The 14,645-nt window shown below is 47.0% G+C and overlaps 1 protein-coding gene across 1 annotated transcript in view; it reads left to right on the top strand.

The window, feature by feature from the left end:
- Nucleotides 1-14,645, top strand: part of PARP1 (poly(ADP-ribose) polymerase 1) — a 62,019-nt gene that overhangs the window by 5,778 nt on the left and 41,596 nt on the right. The window contains exons 2-5 of the mRNA XM_014524903.1: nucleotides 7-138; nucleotides 10,275-10,437; nucleotides 12,426-12,544; nucleotides 13,597-13,811. Coding sequence (XP_014380389.1) covers nucleotides 7-138; nucleotides 10,275-10,437; nucleotides 12,426-12,544; nucleotides 13,597-13,811 — 629 coding nt within the window. The remainder of the gene's footprint in view (nucleotides 1-6; nucleotides 139-10,274; nucleotides 10,438-12,425; nucleotides 12,545-13,596; nucleotides 13,812-14,645) is intronic.

Below are 14,645 nucleotides of genomic sequence, written 5' to 3' on the forward strand. Positions count from 1 at the left end.
GGGGCGGGGCGAGGCGGGTGGGCGGAGCCGGCGGACAAGCTGTACCGGGCCGAGTACGCCAAGAGTGGGCGGGCCTCGTGCAAGAAATGCGGGGAGAGCATCGCCAAGGACTCGCTGCGTCTGGCCATCATGGTGCAGGTACCGCGCCGCGTTGCTGCAGCGCTTTGTGCCGGGCCCCTTCCATCCTCGCCGGGGGGGGCACGTGGGTGGAGGGCCGCAGCGCCTTCCCCCGCTGCAGGGGAAACGCGGGGGGAGCGACGCTGCAACGTGGGTAATGCTCCCCACCCCCCGCGCCATTCTCGAGCGCAGCTGGGGGGGGGCAGGAATCCGCAGTGCCCCGCCCCCGCCTCGCTGGGCTTCCCGCGCTCGGCTGGCTGACGTCGTCGCCGGGGGGCCAGCAGCTGGGACTCCCATTGGCGGAGACGCAGCCGCGCCCCCTGCTGGTCGCAGCCTTCGGAGGAAACCCCGTGGCTCTGGTGGGGGTGGGGGAGCATGGGCACACTGGCAGAGCATGCAGGGACACTGCCCCTGGCAGGAGAGGGGGTCACTAAGTGCGTGCCCCAGCCCTGAAAAGTGGGATGGGAGCTCGATAGCAGGTGCTCCAAAGGGGGCACTGAGCAGAGTGCGCTGCCCTAAATGAGTCCAAGCAGCTAGTGGGCACCGCCTGGTGCAACTCTGCCCAGAGCTGTGACCCTGTGACAGGCCTCTTTGATGCCTGAGACCATTGAAGGCGTGGGCCCAAGCAGGAAGGGTTAGCCCCTTCCCCCATGCAGTTAGGGGTTGTTAAGTGTGCACCAGCTGATTTCTTGGGGAGCTGAAGCAGGGGCAGGCACCAGGGTTAGAGATTGCACCAAATGCTCCAAGGAGGGCACTGAGCAGAGCACGTTGGGTGGCACCCACTGGCCCTCAAATGAGTCCAAGGAGCCAGTGGGCTCTGCCCAGTGAAACTCTGCCTGGAGACAGGACTGCGGAGGAGGAGGGACAGGAGGATGGCCCCACATTCACTGGGCGCTCTCCCAGCCAGAGCCTCCCTCCTGGTCAGGTGTATGGCCATCTTGGTGGGGCCATGGAAGGGGTGCGGGGAGAAATGCAGCCAGGGCATCAGCAAGAGGATCTTGAGGTGGTGAAGGGGCTGCAGCCTGGTGTGTTAACTCCCTGACCAGAAGATGTAAATGTTTCTGGGGTTGCTTATGTTCTGTTTACCTCGGTTTGCAGCTTGGGGACTTTTGGGTGGAAACAGATGGGGGGAAGCTAGAGATTGAAACTGTTTTTAGTTGAAGTGTGAGCTGAATCCCTATTGCTGAAGAGCTGTACAGGCTTCTTGCTTGTATTCCTTAGTTTTCCCCAGTGATTTAATACACTCTAAAATTTTTGGAGCATATTTGTCACTGACCTAATTCTTGTGACCTTTTGTGGGGAATTTATTTTTAGCGGCAATTTGAATGTTCTCTTCCTTCCTTTGATCTCTCTTAATTGAAGAATGAATCGCCATCCTAGCAGTTCATTTTCACCCCTTGTTCATTGCCTTGTGGCTGATGAAAAGTTTACCTAGCTTAATCAAAGAGAGAGATCTCTGAGCAGGCTTTTGCCACAGGACCTGCCTGCAATTAGTGAATACATCTGTCTCTAAATATAGTCTGCCCACAGTGCAGTGTAATATGGCTGCACACTGGGGGGAAAGAATAAGAAACACATTGGAAAAATAAATTCACTAGGGTGAAAGAATAAGAAACACATTGGAAAAATAAATGTTGACCTAAAGCTTCTGGTCTGATTTCCCCCTCCCCCTTCAACATTTCCCACCTTTCTTATCACCAGTGCGGGGGGAGAGAGTGATGGCACTGGTGTAGGGACTGGACTTCTGATCTCCTCAAGGAAACCTTTTGGTCCTTTAAAACATTAGTGGCAGCTGATACCTTGTCTGCCATACTGCACCCACTGTTGTTATTACCAGTGCAAAATTGTAAGCAGAAAAGGCTAAAGCAGCCAAGGTATATGTTTTAGCCCTGGAAATTGTGTGTGTTTGTTTTTCCCCAGGCCATACAGCTGAGAGGAATACATGTGACAAAGCTGCTATAATAACTACCATGATTAAATTAGAATATTACGCTGTAGGGAAGTCAGGTTCATCTTTGCTTGTCAGGAACACTTTTTTCCAATCTTCTTGTCCTTCCATGCCTTTTCCTTGGACTCAAGTGCTATCTGTAGACAAGGGCATGACGGCCTTCTGAAATTAATCCAGTGTAAAGTGTACAGTTAGGTTTCTTATTAGAGGATTATTGCGATTTAGAGGACTCTAATAGAGCACTAACAGAGAGGCTGTTTTTCTGTTTCTGAAAACAAGGAGTGGAGGGGGAAGAGATAAGGTTATAATGTGCTTGGGAATGTTGCCTGTTCCACAAGGTAAAAATATTGTATCAGTTTGTGTCCAGGCTATAGATAAGGAAGCATCTATGCAGTTTGTTGTCTGCACTTTTTGCAAAACCTTGCTAATCTGCACACTTTATAATTAAGAACTGACCCAAGTCACAGCGAGACGCAGAGTATTTTGTGGCCCACTCACAGAGTGCAGAGCTGATTTCATGGGCATTTCATGGTGGCCCTGCCTCTCACTGCTGATTGGCAGAGGGACCCTGGCAGTGCCGCACCTCACCGCTGATTGGTGGAGAGCGTCTTCACTCAGTCTGTGCCACCAACCCCCCAAAACCTGGTAATTTCCCAGGAAATTGCAGCCAATGGCAGATTTCCCGGTGATCATGGACCATGTTGTTTTTCATGGTTTCCACGAAAACATGATTTAGGTAGGTCCTTACAGTGCACACAGATACCAGTATTCTCTAGCATTGCATTATGAAGCATTAATGATGTTCTGCCGTATTTACTAGTGTTAAAATGCAGTTGGGCCTCACAACTTTGAGGTAAGGTGTTACTGCATTTTTATAGACTAGGAAATTGAGGCACTAATAGAGTCAGATGACTAGCCCAAAGTCTTGCAACAAGCCAGCGGCAGAACTGGGAATAGAACTTGTAAGTTGGTTCCCGGCCCCTGAGCCTTGTTCTTCCCCAAGTGATGAAAGAACTTTTCTGAGTGAGTTCTTGTACCACACTTGGTGGAATTTGGATTGAATATGTGCACTCCTGCTCCTGTATTTAGCAAAAATACAGAGAGGTGGACATGGCATGGTCAAAAAGTACAGTGACGGAAGGCAGCTAGTTGTGCTATGGCTTAAAAATCAATACAAAGAGTTGTTTTTTTTGAAAATATACTGTCAGCCTGCCTTGGTTCTTGCCAACCCATCATTTGTGTTGAAGAGGCTAGGCCTACACAGCTTAGCCACACACTTTTTGGATTATTCAATAATACATTTTAGGTAACTAACAACTATCCCAGCTAATGCCAAGGTAATTACATTCTGATAGCTACATTTTTATATGCTACTTAGACTCACAATAAAGAGATCCCTTCCCTCTGGGTAGGGTTTGAAAAACTATCCTGCCTCCAGTAACCTGAGGACTGAATTGATTAGCTAAGCTGAAAGATACTTGCCCCATTCTCTTGCTTCCCAAGGGGCCACTGTATGCTCTCCTAGTCATTTCCATTAGATAAGCCAGCTTTTTGTTCACACAGTAGTGTTCTTTGTGTTTGTAACATGTTGGTACTCAACTCTAAAAATGAAACCCCCCACCCTCCATTTTCCCTTCATGCCTCCTACCACGCTGTCTTATCTTTCCACTTTGATATTTCCTGTTTCCTTCTCTGTTCCCCAGTTGATACTAATTCCTCTTTCATTCCTGGCTGTTTGATTTACTCTCTCCTTCCTCCGTGTTGCCTTTCACCAAGCCCTTGCATGCAGTCTGTATAGTTAATCAGCCTTCTGCCATCCACATGCAGGCTAACCTGCAAGCTACTTTTCTAGGCTTCCTGTTCACAAGGAAAGACTGTTTCCCATAGTCTGCTCCAGCTTTAGCAAAACCTGGTAATAATAAAACCTGGCCCTCAAGTTCTTCCAGGGTCCCATCTCTATCACAGAACTGTTTTATTGCTTTCTGCTCTTGTCAGTTCCCTGCCAGCAGCCCTATTTTGGGTTCCAGCAGCCTGGAATGGAGGAAGGCAAGAAACTTGAAAGGCCAGTGCATGCTGTACCCCATTCAAAACCTTCATGTTGTACCAAGGCAAGGTCTGTGCCACCAGGTTTTGCTGGCATGAACATGTTAGCTAGGGCTGTGAAAATCCCTAGCGTAGGTGTAGCTGTGCCAATGGAAGATGGCTTCTGTTGGCATCGTATCATTTGGATAAATGGTATAACTAGCATATTGTTCTGACTGTAGGCAGAGATGATCCCAGCAGAGCCTGGGGCAAAGCAGCCTGCATGGGAAGTCTCCTTCCCTATCCCACGGCACACTTACACCGAGGAGTGAAAGCCCTGGCACACTGGACACAGTGGAACAGGTGGTGTCCGGAACCTCCATCCAGAACAAGCGAAGAGCTGTCCAACCCGTTGGGCGGGTGGGTGGGCTAAACTGCAACCATGGCTCCTCTGCCCAGCTCTGCAGGGCCTCCCAAAGCATGGGGCCCAAGGCAGTTGCCCCAATTCGCCCCCCTCGGGGAGGGCCCTGACTATAGGTCAACCCTTTTTACCCTCAAAAAGAGCCATGTAACTCTCACTTAATTTGTATGCAAGGTTACCTTAATTGGAACAATACAGTATTGTTGCACTGAGCAGGTGACCCTGTATGGCACTGAAGCACCAGCCATTGTGGCCATAAAGGCTCTGCTCTGGCATGGATGGTGGTCTCACTGTCGTGAGGAAGGGCAGCAATGGCTGGGTAACCAGTTGGTCTCCGCTGTCCTGCAGTTCCCTAGGATCTGTGTGGTCTGTTCCACCAAAGTGGGAAGTAGGTCATAATATTCCCACATGTAGCTAGGAGCTCAGAAGCCCAGGAGCCCTTTGTCAGATCCAGGTTTTCAGCTCTCCGGCTCCACTGCAGAGAAGCTTTGAGTCGGACTACCTCAGAGCTGCAATCTGGCACAGACTACCACAGAGCCAAAAAACAACCCATGAGATGACCTGGCTAGAAACAATGCAAAGTTGGATATGCTTCAGCAATGCAGACATCTAACACTTAAAACACATTTTAATGCAGTGGAATGTTGGTTTACTACTTGGAAAAGACTAACAGTCCTGAAATGTCTAACAGTGACCTCAAAACTGAGGTTAAATTATGCCTTTTAAAAGATGTTTCATTCTTCCAAAATGCAAATTAAATGAAAGTACTTTGTTCATATATTTAGGAGAGGTCAGATCTGATCTGACACCTGCTCTTAGCCATAATGTAAATATAATCCATTCTGTCTTTCCCCAGAGTCCACAAAAAATTAGGAAAATTTAGATTTGAAACCCCAAAGCAAGGGTTGTGTGGATCCAGGTTTGAGGCCCAACATATGTGAAGTTTGAATCTAAAACTTCAGTTCAAATCTGATCTTCCTTTGTCTTGAGAGGTGTTGATATGAAATTTTAGGCTGAAGGCAATACAGTGAGCTTTGGACAGTATTATCCTTGGTATAGAGCTGGGGTGTCAAACTCACCCAGGCCGCAGGCCAGATGAGGGTCGATGGACCGGCTTGTGGGCTAGACTGGGACCACTTCCTGTGCAGTGCCACCAGCTCCAGGACCAGCCCACGGACTTGGCATGCACCAGTCCCAGGGCTCACTGTGCACGCAGCATGTAGGACGCACCACAGTCAGTACATGCCCTTTGTCTTTCCTACGTGCACAACAAGACCTAGGACCAGTGCATGCTGCATGCAGAACTCTGGACTAGACTGTCTACACGTGTTGCATGTAGTACAGGGGGCCAGCGCACAGGGCTTGTACGGCATAGAGCTCCCTGCTATACTGGTCTTGAATGCTAGTTCTGGCATGGCCCAGTTAGGACTGGCTCTGGACGGGCCCTGTGCACTGGCTCCGATGGGCTGCTGTATGCACCCTGGACCGACCCGTTGTGCTTCATTCAGGGCATGTGGGGCAGAGACTGGGGCTAGGACCAAATCATATGGCTCCATGGGCCGAGTGTTTGATGGTCCTGGCATAGTGGATTTTTTTAAAGTCTTTTTGTTATTTAACCTTTTGGATCTTTTCCTGCATATTTGATTCTCCTCCGTGAGATTTTTGTAAGGGCAATAACCATTCAGGGACTTTCTATTACTGATTTATATTTGGGAGAAAAAGGCTTTTTTCTTAAAATTGAATCTGAAAATGTAGGATGAGCTTTTAAGTAATGTTGACTTGTAATAAGAACAATATGATATATCAGCAGAAAAATAGTTTCTGTCAGCATGTGCCATATTTGCTTTAGGGGTCATTGATATCATCACTATTCCAGTGTAGCTACCATGTCACAGCTGCAGAATGTAGATCAGCCTTAAATGATTTCAAATTCTGTAATAGAGAAATGCTACAGTATCGGTGGCTCATTCAGCAAGGGTTGGATTGAGGCGGGATATGCATCCAGCCTTAAACCTTCATTTCCACTTGCAGAACAGAAACTGTGTCTAGCTCTGTGGTTCACTCTGAGCCCATTTGTGATTTAGATCATGCATTTGACTTCTCCAGATGTCATACAAATCCCTAGTGAGTTACAAATAGGGACCTACCAAAGTCACAGCGAGACAACGGTTTTTCATGGCCCTCTCATGAAGCACAGGACCACTTTTGCAGGCATTTCATGGCAACTCCACCCCTTGCCACTAATTGACAGAGGGCGCCAGCACTTAGACTACTCACTACTGCTTTCTTTGCCTTGCCGCTCGCTGCTGATTGCTGGAGGGTGCCTTCACTCAGTTTACCTCACTACTGCTCGTTTTTTGGTTGATTTTTACGGGAAACTGCAATTAATACCAGATTTCCCAGCGATTGTGGACAAACCTGGTTAGGTTTCTAGTTATGGGACAAGTGCATGTAATTTTTTTTAAGACTTCCCTTCAATGGAGTAGCAAGGGAAATGTTCTGATGGAGAAGTCATATGGTAAGAAGCATTTATACAGTCACTTAGAAAGCAAGCCCTTCTTGGATCTTGCAGCTTCCTTAGCTGCATGTGCCCTGCAGGAATCCTTTATCACTTTTCTGCTGTTAGTTGGTTTGGGGCAGGGTGAGTTGGGAGTAGTTTGTGTGAACAGTGTATTGAGGTAAGACTTGTGCGTCAGATTATTGTTCATTGCTATGAAGCTATAGCCTCCTCCCGCGGCTCCCTGAGGCTTCAGTGTAGTTCCCCTCCCTGCCTGCTTTCTGTGATCAGACCTGACAAAGAATGTTTTGCATTCAAAAGCTTGTCTAAACTTATCCCAGCTACATAGTTGGTTCAATAAAAGAGGTCACCCCACCAAATCCTTGCTTCCCCAAAATACTTGGCATTAGAGGAAGAGGTCATTGTTGGAGTATTTTGGCTTTGCCCCATAATCCACCAGAGTGGTGTTATTAAACGCCCTGTGGCTGCCAGCTAAATACCAAGGGTAATGCTTTGGCAAACTTGCATCCCAAACAGTAGGAGACTGACATTGCTCTGGGATTAGGGGGCAAGAAGAACCAGCCTTGTTTTCACATAATATGGGGAAATGGACAGGTGAATTTTGATAAAAGCCTTACACTGAGATGCTTGCCTCTGGCAAGACTGAGTGTCTGTGCTTCTACAAGCATTACCTTTTCATTTCCATAGTTAACAACAACCGACTGTATAAACATTTGATCAGTCATATTTGTACATCTTTGACAGGGGGGAATCACTCCTTTATGAATTACGACCTCCATGTTACTGACTGGGTATAGGGTCACAGACTTAAAGCTCCTCAGTGAACCGACAGTATAACCTAGAATAGGACCTAGGACAATGCACTTGTCCCTTTCCTTTATCGTGAGAGAGGCTCATTCCCTTCCATTTCCTGGCTGCAAAACTCACTCCTATAATTCAAGTTCACAATTCCTTGTCCAGGGTCTGTAGGAGACTTCTTGTTGATTCCATTTTTTTAATACCTTCCATGGTAGTAATATAACCATAATATGACCTGGATACCTTATTCAGACATGGTGCGTGTATTCCTTAATTGCAATCATAATACTCTATGGTGTTGTTCTGTCTGATTACTAAGTAAGCTTCAAGCCAGGTCAGTGCCAAGCAGGAGTCCTTCAAGGAAGACCTACATGCTCACGAGTTGCTTAAGTTGCTTGCAGATGTTAAAAAAAAACACAAAAAAACATCCCTCCCTCCCCCCCAAAACCCCACACTTGAAACTTGGTGCATTCCTGTGCTGAGCCCAGTGCATGCCGAAAGGAGGTAGCTCATTAGTTGCCCCCAGCTCATCCAACAGCTGTTTATATCGGGCACTTTAGTGGGGCTTTTTTGGCGCTTTTATATAATAGTTGATTGACTTAACTTGAGATAAGTGCCAAAAAGCCCGGCTGAAGCTCCCAATCCATACAGACGCTGCAGAACCAGGTCGAACTAATGTGCTGCTTCTTCCAGTAAAGTAAGTGGTTTTTAACATCAGTCCAGCCCTGAGTGGTGCTCTTTCCTCTGAATCTGCAGTACCAACATCTGTCCTTTTATGTTGGCTGAAGATGCTAAAAAAACTTGTAATATCAGAGGTGCCAAATGTGGTGATTCAGCTTCTGCCTCCCTCCCTCAGGTCCCCTTGCAATTTCAGTTGGCTATGGTATTGCTGCATTCTGCTGAGCTGCTGCTGCCCCACAGGTGGCTCCTCTTCAGTAGCAGGCAGTGATTCTCAGAAATCTGTGAGGTGCTTCAGGAGCCACCGGACATGCAAAGCATTGTTATTTATGGTGCTTTGAAAGCAGTTGCCTTTAGCCTGGGGTGGATCCAGAGGAGTTGCTGTGGCATGGCTGCACCCCGCCTTTTGTACTGACTGGACTGTGCTTCTGGGGACATTTTTTTAAGTCCCCAAAGCAGAGGAGAATTCACCCCTGCCCAGAGGCGACCTGACCAGGGTGCGGGGCCTGGGGCAAATAAGCCTGTGCGGGACCCCACCCCTGGGCGCGAGGAAGCCAGCAGTGGATTCAGTGGTGAGGGGTGGGGGGCATGCCAAGCAGCCGTATGTGAAGCTAGCGGCAGCGCGGAGTCTCTTTGGCTGCTCCACCCAGCTCTGCACGGCCCCCCCCAAAGTGCAGGGCCTGGGGCGGTTGCCCCAATTTGTCCCTGTGTCCCCTGCCCCCCCGGGATAGCCCTGCCCCTCCCCTCCCATCCTCCTCCAGTGGCTGCTGCTGCTGCTTTCCTCATTGCCCCAGAGGTGGAGGAATCTTTCCTGCCCACAGAACCAGTGCCTGTTGCAGGGGTGTGTGGGGAGTGGATTGTAGCTCTGCCCTGGACCCCAGTCCCATGCTCGCCACCCTGCGATCCCGGCCCTGCCTTCCTGTCCTGCTCTTGGATGCTGTTCCCTGCCTGCCTAGCCTCATCCCGTGTGCCCTGCCTGCAGGGGTCCTGGGCCAATTTCCATGAAGACCTGCTCTGTCCAGTGCCCCCAGCACTGGGTGCAGGGTGGATGGACTTGTGGCCAGATAGAATCAATTGGCAGCCTCTTGGCCTGCTTCCCCTCCCCACCCATGCTGGGCCGCGTAAACAGCTATGATGGGGAGCTGAGGCTGGATCATTACACTTCCTTCCCACCCCCCACCCAGCACCATGGGTGCCCATCACAACAGTAGCCCCTCCTGCCTGTGATTGGGAGTGGCAATTGCCCTTACCCTAGTAACACAAGGGCATCCTTAGCAGTCTTACCTACCAGCCCTTTTCCTTAAATATACATTCCTCATTTCCTTTGGCCAAACCATGTCCAGAATTATGGTTATATCAGACAACATAACATAACCTAGTCCATACAGAGACAAAAGCAGCATAAATAAATGCAGCAAAACACTGCCTTTTCAACAGGACTAAACACGCAATATTAGTAAAACAAGCATAAGAAGGTCTGCGTGATGTTCCCCCCCACCCCTCCCCAGTGAGCCTCTTGAATTATAGTGGGGTTTGTAACAACAGGGTTATGTCATCCTTCTATATTCAGCCTCCTTGTGGCACTGCCCCACTGGGAGCTATATTGGTAGTAATATCAAGGGATTCTGTCTTCCCATATTCTATCCCAAATCACTGTTCATTGTTTAGAATGGAAATGTCCAAGGAAATGCTCAGAACATTTGTGAGCGAGAGGGTTGCTTTTCCTTGGTTTTATATGAATTTCTTCACCTTGTCATCATGTTTCTTCCTAGTCACCCATGTTCGATGGCAAAGTCCCTCACTGGCATCATTACACTTGTTTTTGGAAGCGGGCTCGGATCACGTCTCATGCAGATATTGATGGCTTCCCTGAGCTGCGATGGGAAGATCAGGAGAAAATTAAAAAAACCATTGAAGCAGGGGGACCTGCCACAGGTATGTGAACCTCAAAGGCTGGTCAGGAATGCAAGAAGCCAGGTCCGTTTAGAATGATCCTGTCTACACTCAAGTTATCAGCAAATAACTGTTGCGATTCTTGGATTTGTTGTTCATTGTCCCTTTGAAAGAAAATTGGAACAATCAGTAAGTCCTTCCTTAGTCTTGCTCTTGACAGGGGAACCAAATCCATTTCTGAGCTCAGTCAAATAGCCAAAATGTGAACCAAACATGCAGAAGGAAAGGGCATTCACCAGGAGCATCCCCAAATATAGTCCATTTTCTCTAGTGTAGCTTAAATTCAATTATTTGCTATTAGTAACTGTTCTCACTGTGCTGTGGAAAAAGTAATGTCTCAGTAACCTGAGACCTCATTATAGTAACTGTTGTGGCCGCATGTAGATGAAACGAGAGGTGTGTGTGCGCAACACTTTAAAACGGGCTAAATGCTTTTGCACAGCTTTAGTGGTTTGGTGTTTGCATGCCTCAGCGGCATATTGCACATTAATTCCAGCCACTGTAGGAAATTCGGTGGCGTAATGTGCCTTAAATGACTTGGGGCACAGCAAACTAAAATTCCATTGAGGAGTTTTAGTTTGTGGCCCTTACAGCCGCAGAGTGAAGCACGGGGCTCCATGCAGCTCCACGGCTCCACAGGAAGCCCTGCAGGCAGCCCGTCAGCAGCCCGGGAAACCAGCTCTGCCCAATAAAAGCAACAAGCCTGACTTTCCCACTGCTTCAATTTAGGGCCCCTGTTTCATCTACACACACCCTGTGCAACCAGAACATTGTATTTAGAGTTCACTGTGACAAACTAAATGCTCAGGGAAATGATTGGATACAGTTTGAAAGGTTGTGAATGCATATGGGACAAACTAAACCCACCCAGTGTATGTATGGAATAAGAACCCTGGGTGAATTTACAGAATGTCTGCTTGTCTGGACGTTGTGTAAAAGAAATGTTTCTTATATTTGGGAAGAGGCATTCTGTAGGACATGTGGCAGCTTAGTTGATCTCATTCTGGTCAGATTTCTATGGGGTTTTTAACTTTAATTTCATAATACTTTTACAATGGAAGCAGCATTTCCCAGCTGGGTGTTCTTACCAGTCTTATAAAATGGGCAAGAGGTCCAGTAACAGGGCAAGTAGCAGAGCTTTAGAATTTCTTGCTTAATACTGTTGCTCAGTTAGACATGTGCACATCAGAGGGGATATTCATGTCCTCCATAGATTCACTTCATAAATGTGCAATGTCAGGAACTAATGTTATAAAACAGGGGTGCCCAACCTCCAGCCTATGAGCCAAATCTGACCCATGAAGCCATGGCATCTAGCCCCTGGGATTCCCCACAGGTCGGGAAATATTGTGGTGGAGGAGTGGTATCCATTAATGCCATCACCCTTCCTCACTGCCAACTTCCCAAGCCCTGCATGGTGGGTTGGAATTAGGCTGTGCACCCTGTGCTGCTGGAATCAGGGTGTGGCCATGCTCCCTTCCCCCTGCGCGGCTGGGTCAGAGCTGGGCAGCCCACTCCTTACAGCCAGATGGAGCCCTACCATGCCTTCCCTGAGTGCCAGATCAGGATCACTGGCCAAATCTGGCTCACAGACAGACTGGGCACCACCCATCTGGCTGTCTGGGTAAAAAGGTTGAGCACCACTGTTATAAAGCATGCGTGCTACAATAATGAATGCTAAGGCAAACACTGAAATAGTTTTCCCCAGAGGCCTGAGTGGGTAGCATGTGATGACTGTGGGGATGCAGGCTTTCTAATGCTTTTTGTGGGATCATGAATTGTAAAAATGCATTGTGGGTTCTATCGGTGAACTTACTTTTCTGAGCATACTAGTTTGTGGCTGAATAGATACTCTCAATAGATATGTGCAAATATTATATATGTTTATACAGAGACAGTAAGACTTTTTAAGACCTAAAGCAAACAGCCTTTTAAGTTGAATATTTGTCTTTTTTTTTTTCTTTGTCCAGGTAAAGGTGGTGACCAGGAAGGAGGTGGCAAGGCTGAGAAAAGCTTACATGACTTTGCAGTAGAATATGCCAAGTCTAACAGAAGTACCTGCAAAGGCTGTGAACTGAAAATAGAAAAGGTAAAGAGACATGCAATTTACCAGTATTCTCCTTCCCTCTGTATACTCCACCCTCCAAGCTGACACAGGTGATTCTGTGTGTACTAAGCTATACTTTCTAGTTTTAAAAGTTGCAATTCTGTCTCCAAAGAACTGCTGTGTTCTGAACAGCTTGTTAATCCAGGGCTATTGTACTGTAGTAATGTTTCTCACTCAAATGTGACCTTCAGCCCCTGGGATTTAGACCTGATGACCCTTCCTTATGTGTAGGAAAGAGCATTTGATCATGGCCAGCTGATTTAGTTGATTAGCAGATTACTGCCAGTATTTTAGCAGAGAAAGGGCTTCCATGGAGAAAAGCTTTGGCTTCTGATTGGAGCTCTACCGTTGTGCCTCTGGTGTGGAAGGGCAGCTCTGTTTGCAGAATTTGTGGCTCAAACTTATGTTAAAAAAGAAGGCTTAAATAGCTGTCCGGAAGGCTTAATTGGGGGTAAGATCTGCCCAAAAATCAAATTGACTCAAGATTCAGTTTTGTGGATGTTAACAATGCTCATACTTTACTGCTGCAGATTTTCTCCAGAAATTAATGTAGAACTTCCATGGGGCCCCATCTTGCAAGTTCTCTCACTCAGGTTCAGTGGGATTTGGGGCCTCTGCTTCTGTAAACGTTGTAAGGTTGAGTCCAGGTATACATATTCTTGTTTAGCTGTTTTTCAGTAATTTCCAGACAAAGTAATTTAAAGCCCTGAATTTTCTTTAAACTGGCAAAGGGATTTCCCTCATTTAAAACGATAACATTTAAAAATGCATATGTTAAGACTAAACATGGAAACATTAACCCCAAAAGGAGTTTTGAGAGCATAAGTAAATGAGAGGATTGACATGAAGTCAGTGATGTAAATTTCAGCATAGTGGTTGTCAGTGGGAGATGAATGGAATAGCTATTGCTAATGTGCAACCACAGAAATAATATCACATTTATTACAGGCTGGTAGACCTCTTCCTCTGACTTGACATTTCATGCCTTCATAGCAGCATCATAGACATGTTTGTGCTGTGCTTTTCCACTTCAGAGTCAGATCAGAATTTCTAAGAAGATGGTGCATCCGGAAAAGCCCCAGCTGGGAATGATAGATAACTGGTACCATCCAGACTGCTTTGTGAGCCGCCGAGCAGAGCTGGGCTTTCTCCCTGCATTTGGTGCCAGTCAGCTCCAGGGCTTTGGCATTTTGGTAGCTGAGGATAAAGAATCCCTGAAGAAGCAGCTGCCTGCCGTCAAGAGTGAAGGGTATGTGGAGAAAGTATTAGAGCCTATTATCTAAAGGATCTGTGACAACACGTGGCACATGTTTGAAAATCTCACTTATCCTGTTTTTTATATACACACTTTTTTTTACCAAATTGTCTTGATATTAATTATTTGTATCTCAATAGCACTTAAAGGCTCCAGTGCTGTGTGAGGAATGCCTTTGTGTTAGGCACTGGACATAGGCAACAAAAGAGGAACTTGGATTCCTAGGAACTTGCAATTCAAGTTTCTCTATTCAGCATATAGGGATGAGCAGCCATGACTTTGAAAAAAATACTCTCTGCTTTAAAGCAATTTATAAAAGTGAAGACCAGCTATGAGGACTCCATGTTGCTCTGCATGTATTGTTGTTGCCCTGGTCTTTTCCTCATTTGTTTGAAAATTGTTACAGCGCTTTTCTTTTTTTGCCTACTCATCCACCTGACAGTAACTGAATCTTATTATAGTTCATATATTATAGTTAGGGGCCTACCAATTTCACAATTTTGTAGATTCTGTGAAATCTGGCATTGCCTCTGAAATCTGGGGGTGGGGAAGCTTATGGAAAAAAAAATGCTGGCTCCTCAGAGGATGGTGAGGGACAGGGCTACATGACAGAAAGCATTTGCACCCAATCAGTGGTGAAAGATGGCGCTCCTGGGGTCCCTTGGCCAATCAGGGGCATGGGGGTGCACATTTTGTCTGCAAAACTGGGGTGGAGCAGCCCCCATGGATTAGATAGGTCCCTAATTATAGTTGACAGAACAAAGAACAATGGCCTCAGTCACAGCCAGAGAAGTTGATGTTAGATATGAAGAAAGTTTTTCTTACCGG

The sequence above is a fragment of the Alligator sinensis genome, unplaced genomic scaffold, assembly GCF_000455745.1.
Source record: "Alligator sinensis unplaced genomic scaffold, ASM45574v1 scaffold138_1, whole genome shotgun sequence".
Classification (NCBI taxonomy): Eukaryota; Metazoa; Chordata; order Crocodylia; family Alligatoridae; genus Alligator; species Alligator sinensis.